Source organism: Ctenopharyngodon idella, chromosome 8 (genome assembly GCF_019924925.1).
Source record: "Ctenopharyngodon idella isolate HZGC_01 chromosome 8, HZGC01, whole genome shotgun sequence".
In the NCBI taxonomy this organism is placed as follows: domain Eukaryota; kingdom Metazoa; phylum Chordata; class Actinopteri; order Cypriniformes; family Xenocyprididae; genus Ctenopharyngodon; species Ctenopharyngodon idella.
The window spans coordinates 17,218,299-17,233,260 of record NC_067227.1 but is presented as its reverse complement, the minus strand read 5'-3'; the positions used below and the strand labels follow the sequence as shown (position 1 = coordinate 17,233,260).

General features: G+C 36.9%; 2 protein-coding genes across 4 annotated transcripts; one reads left to right on the top strand and one right to left on the bottom strand.

Moving 5' to 3' along the window:
- The first annotated feature begins 1,333 nt into the window (after window positions 1-1,333).
- On the top strand, window positions 1,334-10,351 carry stk38a (serine/threonine kinase 38a). Of its 2 annotated transcripts, none has more exons than XM_051902083.1 (14): window positions 1,334-1,497; window positions 2,837-2,973; window positions 3,427-3,478; window positions 3,627-3,749; window positions 4,402-4,485; window positions 4,574-4,697; window positions 4,780-4,934; window positions 5,418-5,520; window positions 5,979-6,040; window positions 6,286-6,403; window positions 6,488-6,611; window positions 6,850-6,945; window positions 7,219-7,313; window positions 7,417-10,351. In XM_051902083.1, the coding sequence occupies exons 2-14, from the start codon at window positions 2,843-2,845 to the stop codon at window positions 7,551-7,553; spliced, it is 1,404 nt and encodes a 467-aa protein (XP_051758043.1). In that variant the 5' UTR covers window positions 1,334-1,497; window positions 2,837-2,842; the 3' UTR covers window positions 7,554-10,351. The 2 variants fall into 2 exon arrangements, with proteins under 2 accessions (XP_051758043.1, XP_051758042.1); XM_051902082.1 differs by having other exon boundaries at window positions 5,418-5,547.
- A 533-nt stretch (window positions 10,352-10,884) lies between these two features.
- On the bottom strand, window positions 10,885-14,719 carry tmem81 (transmembrane protein 81). Of its 2 annotated transcripts, none has more exons than XM_051903293.1 (2): window positions 13,240-14,719; window positions 10,885-12,806 (listed from the first exon to the last, which is right to left on the bottom strand). In XM_051903293.1, the coding sequence occupies exons 1-2, from the start codon at window positions 13,318-13,320 to the stop codon at window positions 11,985-11,987; spliced, it is 903 nt and encodes a 300-aa protein (XP_051759253.1). In that variant the 5' UTR covers window positions 13,321-14,719; the 3' UTR covers window positions 10,885-11,984. The 2 variants fall into 2 exon arrangements, with proteins under 2 accessions (XP_051759253.1, XP_051759255.1); XM_051903295.1 differs by having other exon boundaries at window positions 13,818-14,706.
- Window positions 14,720-14,962: the final 243 nt, after the last annotated feature.

Genomic DNA, 14,962 nt, shown 5'->3' with positions numbered 1-14,962 from the left:
AATGTTTCTCAGTATTAGTGTAGGCAAACTTGCTGTGTTTTGCCTTTGTAAGGCAGCACAGCAAAGAAACGTCCTTCTTCCGGAACAATAGCAACTAGAAGTTTCAAATCCTCGTTATTTAAAGATCTCCTTCATTTGCACGGCTTTCTTGACAAGTTAACACCAATAGCTGACTTCTCACAGCATAATAAGATATGTGGATCTAATATTTAAATGTGATGTAATTTGTCATTGTAGCAATATTGGTGATGTTGTGTCGCCCTGTACCTCATCCTTCCGAATTTGTGTGTTGCAAAAACTTGTCATGATGATCTGTTCACCAAGCACTTCTGGTTACTAGCAGGATGTCCACACCAGGCTTCTTACCAAGAGGCCACCTAGCTTAATCAAAAAGACCATGCTGGTTGACAAGCATTTTTGTCAGCATTTCTACCAGCCTGACCAGCAACAAACCAGCTGTAAACAGCATGCTAGCAAGCTGGTCCTTTTCCCCTGTAAATAAAGATTAAAATAAATTAGTCAAATTTAATCAGGATTATTTAGATAATTAATTGTCTGTTCAATTTACCCAAGTTATTCACTTATATTACTATGTTGTTACATTAATATAGCTGGAATTTCAATTATGTTGTATAGTTAGCATATTAGTAAAGGTTGCACTCTTAGAAGCGTCTTAGATATACTTCTTTGTACAACAGCTCCCTCAGATGGTGATGTATAGAACAGCAGAGTTGTTATCACAGCAGTGGTTTCAACTTGTAGAGTCCTTCGTAAAAGCTCTCTTAAACCGGAATATCTTTGTGAAATATTTTCCAAAACTAAAATGCCAATATCACCATATTCTGTAATAGTTTTTGGACAGACAAGTGAACTAAATAAAGGTTTTTTTTTTTTTTTTTTTTACAGTTTAAATTTAGCTTCAAAAGTCTATAATAATTTTTGTACATTTTTACTAATTTTTTTGTAATTAAGAATGTTGTGCATGCATCTAATCAGAAATTGATTCTTAATAATAAATTTTATTAGGAAATATTGACTGTGTCACAACTAACCCTGGTTTATATTGGCTAAAATGCATTCATTCTTTGATTTTTTTTTTTCTTAGACACTATAAATAGACCTTTTATTTATTTATTTATTTTTATTTTTTTGATAAGTGACAAAAATGGTCCTTCCAAGTAGTGGATTTCAAAATGTTTAGCTACCTTCCAGTGAAACAGAAAGAACTATGCTGTGAGTGTGCAAGCATAGCCAAAGTGGTTATTTGTATTAAAAAGTGAATGGGTGAAAAAAAAGGATGATAGTTTTCAGTAGGTTAGTTAATCACATTAAGGTTGGCTAATTTTGTCAAATTTTAGAAATTCAATTTTTACAGCATGGCGGTCAGAAAGAGGACTTTTGTTTTGTTCCTTTTTTTCACTGAAGCACCAACCCGGAAGAAGGAAATAATGTCCGTCGTCTTCCACTAGCTCAAGTCAGTTTGAGGTCGAGTGGAAGGTAAGCAAACAAGTATTTTTTCAAACTAACAGGATGTTTACCAGAAAATTATAGTTTTGTTTTCGATAGTTGCTTATACTTTGACAAAGTCTCTTGAGTTCTTTTTAGAAATTAAACTGGATTTTAACCGTTTCACACTTTGCTATGAGAGCAGATGAGTCTGAACAGACAGTTAGCGACTGCTGCTAGCAGACTGACAGTCTTACTACACTACTGATATTAGTTTCTGTGTTTTTACTTTTCATACTTTCTCTTTGGGCTTGTAGTTGTTAGTCTTTGATTTATTAAGAATTTTTTAAGTCTTAGTTTTGCTTTTAAACTTGCATAAATGCTAAATACACAAACCCACTAAAAGCGATGACAAACTTTCTGTACTTTTTTTAGTATTTTGTCAGTCTGTTTGCTTTTCTGTCTGTACTCTGTAGTCGTTTTCCGTTATTTTTAATAGTATTAAGTGTTTCTCATGTCATTACTGTTTTTGTTCTGATTTTCTTTGCCAACTTTCATTTGTCACACGATTTATTCAGAGTGTAATTCCCCTTGCTGTCTGCAAACTCTTCTCTGAGACCTCAGTCTCGGTGACATCAGCTGTGGAAGTTGAGTCAGATGTTAAATATGGCGTTTGTTTGATTTTCCAAGCAGAGTAAAGCAGATGTACGTCTTTAGCCAGTATCTTAATGCTTGTTTTGGCCAAGGCTCAACAAAGGGCCAGTCAGACTTTACAGGCGTGGATTTTCTGGGAAGTTGAATGTTGTAGCTGTTGTTAAATGCTGCCTTTAACTGAATACCTGCACAAGAAGCCCTTGTGAAGCTGTTAATGGAAAGAAATGATCATTTTGATGTGAACCAGCAGCCTTCTGTACCCGTGTCATAGATCAGGGGTTTTCAAATTGGGGTCCGGGGCCGCAAGGGAATGAATACATCTAACAGTACAGTACTGTAGTGAGTGGGGGAAAAAAGTAATAATTTAAAATATATTTAAAAAAGAAATTACAAAATATTTGACCCTTTTTATATACATTTTTCACAGTATAAATTGAGTCTATTTACATGAAAATATATAGCTACCTTTTAATTGTTAGGATAAGGGGTTCCTTGCATGAGTATAATCATCTTTGGGGGGTCCATTACATCTAAAAGTTTGAAAACCCCTGTCAAAAATTAAACACAGGGAGGCATTGTATCTAGCCACGTCAGATGCAAAGCTCTAATTAGTTTAATGTACAGGAAAATTTATTAATGTGAATAAAATACATTAAGAGAAAACAACGCATAAGTGTCAAGATACCCTGGACTCATGTTTGTAGCAATAAACACTGTCCATGTTTTTCCTGTCCAGTTAACCATGGCGATGACAAGTCAGACGTCCTGCTCCTCGATGAGCAACCACACTAAGGAACGGGTCACCATGGCCAAAGTGACACTGGAGAATTATTATAGCAACCTGATATCACAGCATGAGGAAAGAGAAATGAGGTGAGAACCAAAAATTCAAGAACTTTTTTGTTACTTTTTAAGTATAGACTTTATTTTTCCATCGAAAACTTCTTGTAGCTCACATATTGGTTAAAATGAGTGAGAAATATTTAGGACTTAAGCAATAATTTCTCTAATGTGGTTTTGTAACTTTCACTAGTGAACAGGTTTGGCAGGTCTAAATGATTCACTAAGCATTTGGGCGAATACATGTAATTCCTCACATACTTTAGGTTTGGGTGAATATGGCGAGACGACTGTCTGTCGTTTGCACCCATTGTGTTTCTTCAAAGAACCTCCCAAATTCCAGGGGCACTTTGATATGGACTGTTCCATCCCTCTTAAGATGATGTCAGACTAGACGACCACACCTTTCGTTGGACTGATGAAACAACTACCGCTTGGTTCTAGTGTTTCATCACATGTCTAAAAGGCATTTTTTATCTGTTACAGGCAGCAAAAACTGGAAAAGGTTATGGATCAAGAGGGCCTAGCTGATGAAGAGGTGAGCTTTTCTGAAATACTGCTTTTTTCTAAAAGCAGCGCCTTGCTTACATTTACAAAAGTCTTGATCTAGACACTGGTGGTTTTGTTAAAAGAATGTAATTTCATGTGATCGGTTGATTTAATGTGTACTTTTTCTGGTCCTGCAGAAGCGCATCCGCCGGTCTGAGCATGCTAGGAAAGAGACTGAGTTTCTTCGTCTTAAACGAACACGGCTTGGATTAGAGGACTTTGAGTCGCTCAAAGTGATTGGCCGTGGAGCTTTCGGAGAGGTATGACTTTCTTTCTGTTAAAGACATCAATACACCAATTCAAAATAAAAGTTTTGGGGGTTTTGTCCATATAGTTGTGAGGCATTTATACACTATATATACTCTACCATTCCAAAGTTTTGGGTCAGTACGATTTTTTTGTAAGAAATACAAACTTTTTGTGAATTTTTTTTCTATTCAGCGAGGATGCGTTAATCAAACGACATTGCAATTACAAACAAAGATGTACAATGTTACAAAAGATACCTATTTCAAATAAATGTTCTTTTGAGCTTTCTATTCATCAAAGAATCCTGGAAAAAATGATCATGTTTTCCTCAAAAATTTTAAACACTGCAACTGTTTTCAACATTGGTAATAAATAAAGAAATGTTTCTTGAGCAGCGAATCAGCATATTAGAATAATTTCTGAAGCATCACATGACACTAAAGACTGGAGGAATGGCTTCTGACAATTCAGTTTACCTTATGATATATTAAATTAGTACACAGTTATTTTAATTTGTAATATTATATCACAATATTACTGTTTTTACTGTATTTTTAATCAAATAAATGTAGCCTTTATAAGCATAAGAGAACACTTTCAAAAATCTTACAAACTTTTGAAATGTAGTGTGTTTTGTGATTAAAATGCACTTTCTCTCTCTAGGTGCGGCTAGTTCAGAAGAAGGACACGGGACACGTTTATGCCATGAAAATCTTGCGCAAGGCTGATATGCTTGAGAAAGAGCAGGTGAGATTTCACTGATGGAGTCACATATGTCCACATATGACATTTAAGTTTCTTAGTCTTGTTAACAGGTCTCTGTTTTCTGTTCAAGGTTGGTCATATTCGAGCAGAAAGGGACATCCTTGTAGAGGCAGACAGTCTGTGGGTGGTCAAGATGTTTTACAGCTTTCAGGATAAGATGAATCTCTACCTCATCATGGAGTTTCTGCCTGGAGGTAAAACTGGGTTGATTTCAGAGAAACATTACCATCATGATTATGGCACCAAATTTGACTGTGTGCGTGTGTTTTTGCCCAGGTGATATGATGACTCTGCTGATGAAGAAAGACACTTTAACGGAGGAGGCCACACAGTTTTATATTGCTGAGACTGTACTGGCTATTGACTCCATTCACCAGCTGGGCTTCATCCACAGAGACATCAAACCAGACAACCTGCTGCTGGACTCAAGAGTAAGAAAACACATGCGCGCGCACACTCGCACACACACACACACATACTTGTATATATGGTTTACGGGGACTCTCCATAGATGTAATGGTTTTTATACTGTACAAACTGTATATTCTGTCCCCCTACACTTCCCCTACCCATCATAGAAAACTGTCTGCATAAGTGTCCTCATAAACCATGTTTACATTGTAATACCCATGTCATTAAACACATTTGTGTCCTCATAAACCATGTATACAAGAACACACACACACACACACAGATTATTTCATGAATTTATAATTTTTAGCAAAATAATTTTAGACCTTTTTAAATAATTTTTTTGAAACGTCACATTATTTAGAAAAATATAGGTAGCTATATTTGTCAATGAATTGTGACCTCCCTATATGCAACTCTTAAGTTCAATTTAAAAGCCTAGCAGGGTCACATTGCCTTGATAGAAAGAGCAATTCTCATTCACAGTGTCATTTTGCTTTCAGGGCCACGTGAAGTTGTCTGATTTTGGCTTATGCACTGGTCTGAAGAAAGCTCACCGCACAGAGTTTTACAGAAACCTCAATCATAGCCTTCCCAGCGACTTCAGTAAGCAGACAAACATCTCTCATTCTGGTATTAATACTAAAGTTTCATATACCATATTACATTCATGTCTTTGCTTTATGCTCTTGTTTCTAAAAGGAGTTTTTGTCTCCCACTCACCAAGGCTGAATTTATTCAATTCAAAATACAGTAAAGACTATAATATTGTGAAATATTATTTAAATTTCAAATAATTTTTAATATATAATGTTGTTTATTTCTGTGGTTGCAAAGCTGAATTTTCAGCACTCATTACTTCAGTCTTCAGTGTGACAAAGTCCTTTAGAAATTGAAATCTTTGTAAAACTATAAATGTCTTTACATATTTATCAATTTAATGCATCCTTGCTAAATAAAAGTATTAATAACTTAGTGACCCTAAAAATGTTAACAGCAGTGTATATGACGTAATGAAGAGATTGCGTGGCTGATTCTGTCGCAGTAACTTTATTCTTCTTCAGCGTTCCAGAACATGAACTCAAAGAGGAAAGCAGAAACATGGAAGCGAAACAGGAGACAGTTGGTAAGGGTTTCCTATTGACCCAATACTGTCCTACAAATAGTGGGTGGGTGGGTACAGATAGATTCAGTGTTGCAAGAAGAGCCTTTGCAAGAAGTTATTGGGAAATCAGTGTGCTCTTAATATGGCAGTTGATGATTGTAAAAGTAGTGTGGGAGTGTTGCGATGTAGTCTTGTGTAATCCTTTATATTCTCGATCTCAGTTTTTATTGTGTTGGGTCAATGAGTATTAAAGGTGCCTTTTTCAGGCCTTCTCCACTGTTGGAACCCCTGACTACATCGCCCCAGAAGTCTTTATGCAAAATGGGTATAACAAGCTCTGTGATTGGTGGAGTTTGGGTGTCATTATGTATGAAATGCTGATAGGTGAGTTGAATTTTTGGTTTGTAAATAAAGTAAGTTTGTTTATTTTGATTATATGGCTAAAGTGTTTGTCTGGGTGTTTTTCAGGTTACCCTCCATTTTGCTCTGAGACGCCTCAGGAAACTTACAGGAAAGTGATGAACTGGCGGGAAACTTTAACCTTTCCACCTGAGGTCCCAATTTCAGAGAAGGCCAAGGATCTGATTCTCAGGTTTAGCTCTTTCACTGCTTATAATTCTCTCTTCCCCTTTTTATTGGGCTTTATTTTCATCTTTTTTTGCCGTGCCTTTATTTTATACTCTTACCTGGAATTCTTGCCTCTTTTCTCATCCCAGTGCATTTTGCTTTGATTAACCATGCTGCTAACCTACATTTTGAGACATGGTTAATTTTTAGCCATCTCTTTTTTTTTTTTTCTTCAGTGTTCACCTGATGTTCTGTTGTTTTAGGTTCTGTTGTGAAAGTGAGCACAGGATTGGAGCCACTGGAGTGGAGGAGATCAAGACTAACCCTTTCTTTGAGGGGGTGGACTATGATCATATCAGGTATAACTCATGTAGACAAATATATAAATTAAAGGATTAGTTCACTTTAGAATTAAAATTTCCTGATAATTTACACACCCCCATGTCATCCAAGATGTTTGTCTTTTTTCTTCAGTCGAAAAGAAAGGTTTTTGAGGAAAACATTCCAGAATTTTTCTCCATATAGTGGAAATTTTATTGCATCTTTTAATTTTTATTCATTTCTTAAGAATATTAAGAATAGTATGGATGTTCAATTCTAAACACAGCTGATGGTTTTTTTTTTCTTTCTAGGGAGAGACCAGCGGCAATTCCCATTGAGATCAAAAGCATTGACGACACCTCCAACTTTGACGAGTTCCCAGATTCAGACATCCTCCAGCCTTCAGGTTCGTTTTTAGTCACTTCAGTTATGCTTACTGAAATACATCACATGTATTTCAGAACTATATAATAACATTACTCCCTCACTTCCTTTCTCTCTCTCTAAAGCTCCTCCTGTGTCCAACCACACTGAGGCAGATCTGAAGAGTAAAGACTGGGTGTTCATCAACTACACCTACAAGCGCTTTGAGGGGCTGACTGCACGAGGAGGCATCCCATCGTACATGAAAACTGGGAAAAGATAGGCTTTGATGGGATTTGATGACATACTGCACTCTTGCAGTGGTTGTTTTTTTCCACAAGGAGACGTTCTCCATCGCTCCTCCTCGCATCTGAAGGATCTTGCATCATCCGTTTCCTGTTTTGATTCACTCGACCATGACTCATTAATGGATGTGGACTCCACCCGCACTCAGTCCGTAGAAGGACACGTTCAGAGTCATACCTAAGGGCTTCTTTTCCTCTAACACCCTAAATGTACTCACTTCACCCTTTTCCTTTTTTCAATCTTAAGGATTTATGATTTGAGGTAATTGTCTTTCAGGTTGCCAGATTTTGTACATTTTGGAATGGAGATATTTTCGTACACTGACACTGGTTAAAAAAAAAAAAAAAAAAAAAAGGGCTTGAATGGAAGCTAGTTAGATCTCCTGCAACCATAATTGATTTTATCTGCATTAGCACTGGTGGATCATCGATTTACCATTTCGGAGAACTAGCGTTTGTGGTAAAATCCCCATCTCAGCCTTTTTCGTGTCCACATCTGCTGTACACATTGAAAACATCCTTAGTTTTAATTAAGATGGATTTTTTTGAAAATTCATTCTTTTAAAGACATTACTTTCCTCTGTTTCATGGAAATTCCTTCTCTTGTTATGCTCGCCATCCAAGATCTGTGACAATGGCAAAACACAGGGCTTCATAGTCAGTCGGATCTGAACGTGATTCATACGAACCCTCAAAGCTGCAGATGTTGCCTTGTGCTCGGATCCTTCTTATACCAGCAGAAACATCATGAATGCATTTGCCAATCAAACCAAATTGTTCATCAACAGCATATCAGGAAACTTCACCAGCTCATGTCAATAACCAAGCAATCTCTATGGACCAGCATTTGTTTATATAATGGCTAGTTTCAGCCACTGACTGATTCAGAAGTTGCTTGGTGCTAATGCTTTTGTTTTTCTTAATAGGGCTCATTGCTGAAGTTTGGGGAACAAAGCAACATTTCTTGCATCTTGAGGAGAATAGCAACACTATTCAGGGATTTGAATTTGATCGAGTCTTCCATTTTGTGGGGATGAAATGTTCAATGCAAATTTTTTTATACTACCAAAGAGACGCCACTTTTAATCAGCTTTATGGGCTTGAATCTCTATGTTGTTTGGTCATGGAGGCTTTGGCTTTCATACAGCATTAATTAGCAAGCTTATACTTTGTCTTAAGCAGCTAGCAACTAAACTCGTAGCAAAATATTAATTCCATATGGTTCCAGTCAGTCTGCATTACTGAAGCTGCTTGTATCAGCATGTTGCTAGCGATGGCTGACTTTGTACAAATCAAACGAGTGCAAGAATGATTTTCAGAAGTGTGCGAGATTCGCAGACAGTGAATGACTGAATCGTATTTCTACAATCAGGACCCATATGTCGTCTTTCTGTGACCAAATTGAATGTATCTTGAAGATTAAAAGAGGCTTCTAGAAGTTGCATTCATTTAGAATCGGCTGCTTAAGAATGGCCTGAGATTCGCCTAAATGCTTGAGTGAATGATTTGGCGACTAGATTTTATGCTGCACACAGCATGACAAAGGTTTTGTATGCAGAAGTGCTTGTTGATATATGTCGAGTTGAGCAGCCAGTGAACACAATATACTGCTTGAGTAATATCTCAAATAACATTACTGTATCCCAGAATGCTACAAATGATATGGAAAGTAGCATGAAATCATGTTTGAATAGTGCGTTTTTATCCTTGGAGCAATATGTGACCATCTTTGGTCTGGATGTGTTTTGTTATTATTTTTTGTAAATATATAATAGTTCTGGCTGGAGATTTTCTGTCTGAGGTGAGGGTCGTTCTGTTGCATGTTTTCACGTGTGCTGGACAAGTCAAAGAGCTATGAATGAGTTTGTGAAGTTCTGTGCTGCTTTATTTGTTCCCCTTATTCTAGTATCAAGAATATGTTGGGGTGATTTCATGGTTATCGCTTATGATTGATGGCTTGGTGGAATTATACACTGTCTACAAGAAGCAGATCACTGGCTGGACTGCTTTATATCTCTTGTTGCTGTATCTCACATGCTGAAAATGATCATAAAGATCATGATCATAAAGAGAGAATGCCTGTTTTAAATTCTCACTTGTTTTTCTGTAGGTTTCTTGCTTGCATCCTTGTCCTAGAGTGAGGACGTTGTCTTTGAATGAGGAAAAAGGACATTTTTTTTTTTTTCTTGAAGATGAACAATGCACCTTTTGCTAGTTGTAATTTTATGTATATTTAAAGTATACACACACACACACACACTTGTTGTTATATACTCACTGAATGACTGTTCTGTTGTTTGCCTGTACGAGAATTTGTAATTCTTTCAGCAACTTTTTTCACACTTAACCAGATGTAGACTAGTCTGAAGATTTTTGAAGTCTATTTACTTGCTTAGAGCTAAAGAAATAATTACACCAATGTGTATAAAGGAGTTTATTCAAACCGGCGCTAATGCCCACAAACTATCCATGCAGGAGTTCTCAGATTTATTGCTGTTCATGCAGATCACAAATGCAAAGCTGATCAAGAAGCAGCATTCCTGCTTCTGAAGGGTTTGTGAACACGGCTCCTGTTTTCACTGATGTCACATTCTGCTGTGGGAGGTGGGCGTTTGTCCTCTCCCTGCCTTAAATATGAGTTGTAGAGTGTTTGTGGATTTTTCCTATGCTCACAGAGCACCTTTCACTGGTTTATTTGTCTGATAGAGAGTTTGTTTTTGAGGCGTGGGCACACTTTGACCTGTAAAACGTCCTGAATAAAACACCAGTTCATTTACTTGTGTGTGAGACTCTTCTGTTCCTTTTCCCCCCTTATTAGGTGTGTTTGCTAAGACCTTTTTTTTCCCCTCTGTTGAGAAACCTAAACTAGGTATTAAACTTCAGCATATAACTTGTCCTACATGTTTGGGCTGCAGACCTGAATAATAACTTTGCTTAGTTTTCTGAGTTATCAAACTTCCCACAAGCTTCAATTGAAAGACAGATTTATATCTGGTCATATCTTTTGACTCGAGCCATTAAAGGGATAGTTCACTCAAAAATGAAAATTCTGTCATTTACTCACCCTCAAGTTGTTCTAAACCTATATGAGTTTCTTTGTTCTGTTGACAACGAAAGAAGATCTTTTTAAGAATGTGGGTAACCAAACAGCTGCTGGTCCCCATTTGACTTCCATAGTATGAAAAGAAAAATACTGTGGAAGTCAATGGGGATCAGAAACTGTTTGGTTACCCACATTCTTCAAAATACATTCTTTTGTGTTCAACAGAACAAAGAAACTCATAAAGGTTTAGAACAACTTGAGGGTGAGTAAAAAACAGTGATTCTCAACTAGGGGGTATTGACACATTTTAAGAACATTCTAAAGAAAGACCCCCCCCCCCACTAAAAACATACATACATATATATATATATATATATATATATATATATACACACATATACATATATACATATACACATGTATAATTATATATATAATTTTTTTTTTTATCATCATGGCTAATTTTCTATTTTTGTCTTAACCAATGGGGGGGTCTTGAAGTCAACCAGTGCTGTAATGTATTATGTGTTTCTCTTAAAGTAGGGCTGCTGTAAGTACAAGTTAAAAGTGCAATAGGTTATCTGAGAAATGTTAACTTTAGCCTGCTAGCATTGAAAGCATGTGATCCCACCCTCCCTGCAAATCGCTGTCTAAAGCCACGCCTCCTCCAAAACACGTGAACACATACAGACCAGAAGCGAGACGACCAGAGACAACGTTATTGGATTACATCATGTGTCATTCACCGGTGAGAAAACTTAGAGTAACAGTACTACTAAACTAAAGTTAAGTTGTTGCTGTTTGCCTGTCATTCTCGCTCTGTCTGCACAGCATACGTGAACGCGCTGGTGACGTATGATGTCTGCGTGAACAGGCTGTGCAGTTGTATGCAAACACATGTTGACTGAGATGGAACACATGCTATCATTTCATTCGGACCGAATGCAATGATTGAACAAACATTTTATGGTCCCATGCCTTCCACAGACGATAAATATTTATAAAAATACATTCATACCGCTTAACATACTGATTGCTATCAGGATATGGGCATACTTTACCTATTGCACCTTTAAGGAACTTAGGATAATTTACTAGGATCCAAATTAGGAACCTGTGACCCCTTGACCCATGGTTGATGAAGTGATTTGTTTGTCCCTTTGTACACAAATGTGCATGTGAATCCCTCATAAACAGTTCATTAACAGCTCTGCTCTATAAATAGTACACTGTAGTTTGAACATGTTTTTCAATCCCACGCGTTTGTGACATGGTCAAATTTATTCTTAACACATCTATTAATCAGTGATTTAGTAAATTATGATTAAAAAAATGAAATCTGGGAATTCATTTGACTTTTTAATATTCAAATGTTGTCCTGGGAAAGTTGAGCTGTTCTTCTGGGTCTTCTTTGGTATAAACCCCACAAGAGTAGAAAGATGACCGCCGCCATAACAGCAGATATGGACACGCTTATCAACGCCATGTTTCGGACAGTGCTGCTGGGATACATGTTTCCTTTGGTAGTGATGTTAGAAATCAGGCTCTCAGGGTCTTCCCAATGAATCAGACCTTTAGCAAAGTCTAAACTCAGTTCATTGGGAGATAACACCTTCACCCCTTTATACATTCTTTTCACTCTTCGTTTGCCGGTGTCCAGTACGTCACAGCGGTATGTCCCAGAATCCTCTTCCCTGAGAGGGTCTAGCACCACCTTGTCCAGGCTAAGGACTTCATAGCGGGTGAATAACGAGTCATCAGAGGTGATGACTCCACGGGCGAAGCGCCAAGACACCACAAAAGCAAAGCGGCCCATGGCTTCCATCACTTCCTCTAAGCAGTCAAGCACCAGACGCTGACCTGCAGTTGCTGTTTGGGTCTTCAGCCCACACTGCCAGGTGTCTAGGCAGCGGACGGTCCTCAGCTTGCAGGAAGTGCTGGAGATGTTCCTGGTCCCCCTGATTGGGCAGAGCTCTTGAGTACGAATGCCAAGCCCGCAGGTGGTACTGCAGGGAAAGCTGCGTTTGATGACCCAGGTGCTGATCTTCTCCAGTTCTTCTAGGTCAGCTTTGGTTAAAGTGCTACAGTAGCTGGGGGAATGCAGGAGTGTGCAGTACAGCAACACCAGCCAAAGTGCTGAGCGAGCCATGTAACTTAAGACATAGAAGAGGGGCAGCGGCCAGCCAAGCTGTCAGAGGATGCTCAGAATGAGAAGCTATACTACCATATGTTAATTGCAAATTATTCTAATTATTTTTTTTATTAATTTTTTATATACTGTAATTATTTTATACACATATCATTAGCTCACCTGAATTAAATTAATACATACTTTAATTTAAAAAAGTTTTTATTCATTTTTAAATACAATAATATAATATCATTAATAACAAAAATATATTCAATATCTTTTGCATCCTTTATCCTTTTTCAAATTCATTCATTTGTTTTATTTATTTATTTATTACCTGAATTTTAAGCCTAAAGTAATCCATTTTCAATGAGGAATGAATCACCTTTATCAGAGTATTTATGTTTATTTATACACTTATTATGGTGGGGTGAAAATATGTATTTAATATTTTCAGTTATCGTTCAAAACAAAAATAGGTTTGTCTTACCTTCGTTGGTGTGTCCAAAAGATGCGAGAAACTATAAAAATCTCTCAACCTTTCTATTTTGCATTCTTTTAATAACCTCATATAACTTTATGTTGATCAGTTGAGTCTTTCACGTGCGCTTGAAATACTGAGGTTTAGGCTAAAACAGTCAGCAAAAACATCTATTTATTTGTTTTTGTTTGAAAATAATCATGTTTTTATTTACTTACAACGTTTGTATGTATTACCACAAGATGGCGCTCGGTCTCACAAAACGTATGCGGTGTGATTAAATAGGCTAGTTTACGTTACGGGTGTAGTTTGTAGTAAAATACGTAATCTGTTGATTATATTATCTGCATGTCACTTATATTCATTTAAGTTACTGTTAAACAGCAACATTTAAGTTACGTTAAAGCATAAAGTGGCAACTCTAGTGGGCTACTATGTTGAGTTAGTGTGGGCAGTACTCAAGCCAAGTAAAGCAGAACCAGCGGTTATTGACACCTCTCAAATGTCAGACAGCTATGAAATGCCTAGAGCTGAAAGACTCCTGCGGGGTAATAGTGATTCAAACAAGGCCAACGAATAATTCTTACCTTTTACGTTTTGTCCATTCATTTGGTGGTTTGGTGACCAAGTATGTTAGCGTGTGTGTAAGATAGAGAACTGTACTCTTGGTTTTAGTCTTTTGTGATGGTGTAAACAGGATGTGGATAAGCTCTGATGACTGTTTGTCATGCTGAGGAAGCATCACCTCAAGGGCACAGACTGTACAAACAAAGCCTTGACAGTCTTCTGTGCATCAGAACAAACAATCATTTCTACTCACCAATGCCATTCCAAACCTGTATGACTTTCTTTCTTCTGCAAAATACAAAAAATAATAATAATAAATGGGAAAAAAAAATCTTATTTTACAGGTGTGGAACGACATGAGGGTGAATGAATGATGACAGAATTTTCATTTTTGTGTGAACTGTCCCTTTAAACTGCAGGGATGCTACATTCCACGTAGACAGTGAAACATGATTTTTTTTTTTTTTTTTTTTTTTGCATTTTCTTGGACATTCAAAATTGATTTGCCAAATTGATGGAAATTGGTTATTTAACAATTAATGCTTAAATTGAATAGATATTAGTGTTCATTTCCACTTTTAAGATTTTTTTCTTAGGCTATTGAATTTGCTCTTAATTTTTATTTAGGCTATACAAGTGTTTTTTATTTAATAAGTACTTGCTTCACAACTGTCAAAATAGTACATTCTAGATACTATGAATGTGTGTAGTATGAATGTAATTTTGACATACTACATTTGTCATGTTTTCATTGTCATGTGACCTACAATTCCAGCGTCAGTGGCCCTGTCCCAAATGGCAAACTTCATATGCACTTACAGTCTTGTGGACTTACAATGGCTGCCGCGTGCGTGTCTATTAAAGGGATAGTTCACCCAAAAATGAAAATTCTGTCATCATTTACTCACCCTCTGGGTGTTCCAAATATGAATACATTTTTTTATGTTGAAGATATTTTAAAGAATGTGGGAAACTGAACAGTTCTGGGGCACCATTGACTTTTTATAGTATTTTTTTTCCTACTATGGAAGTCAATGGTGCCCCAAAGCGGCTTGGTTACAAACTTTCTTCAAAATATCTTACTTTGTGTTTAACAGAACAAAGAAATTTTTACAGGTTTGGAACAACTTGAGGGTGAGTAAATGATGACAGAATTTTCATTTTT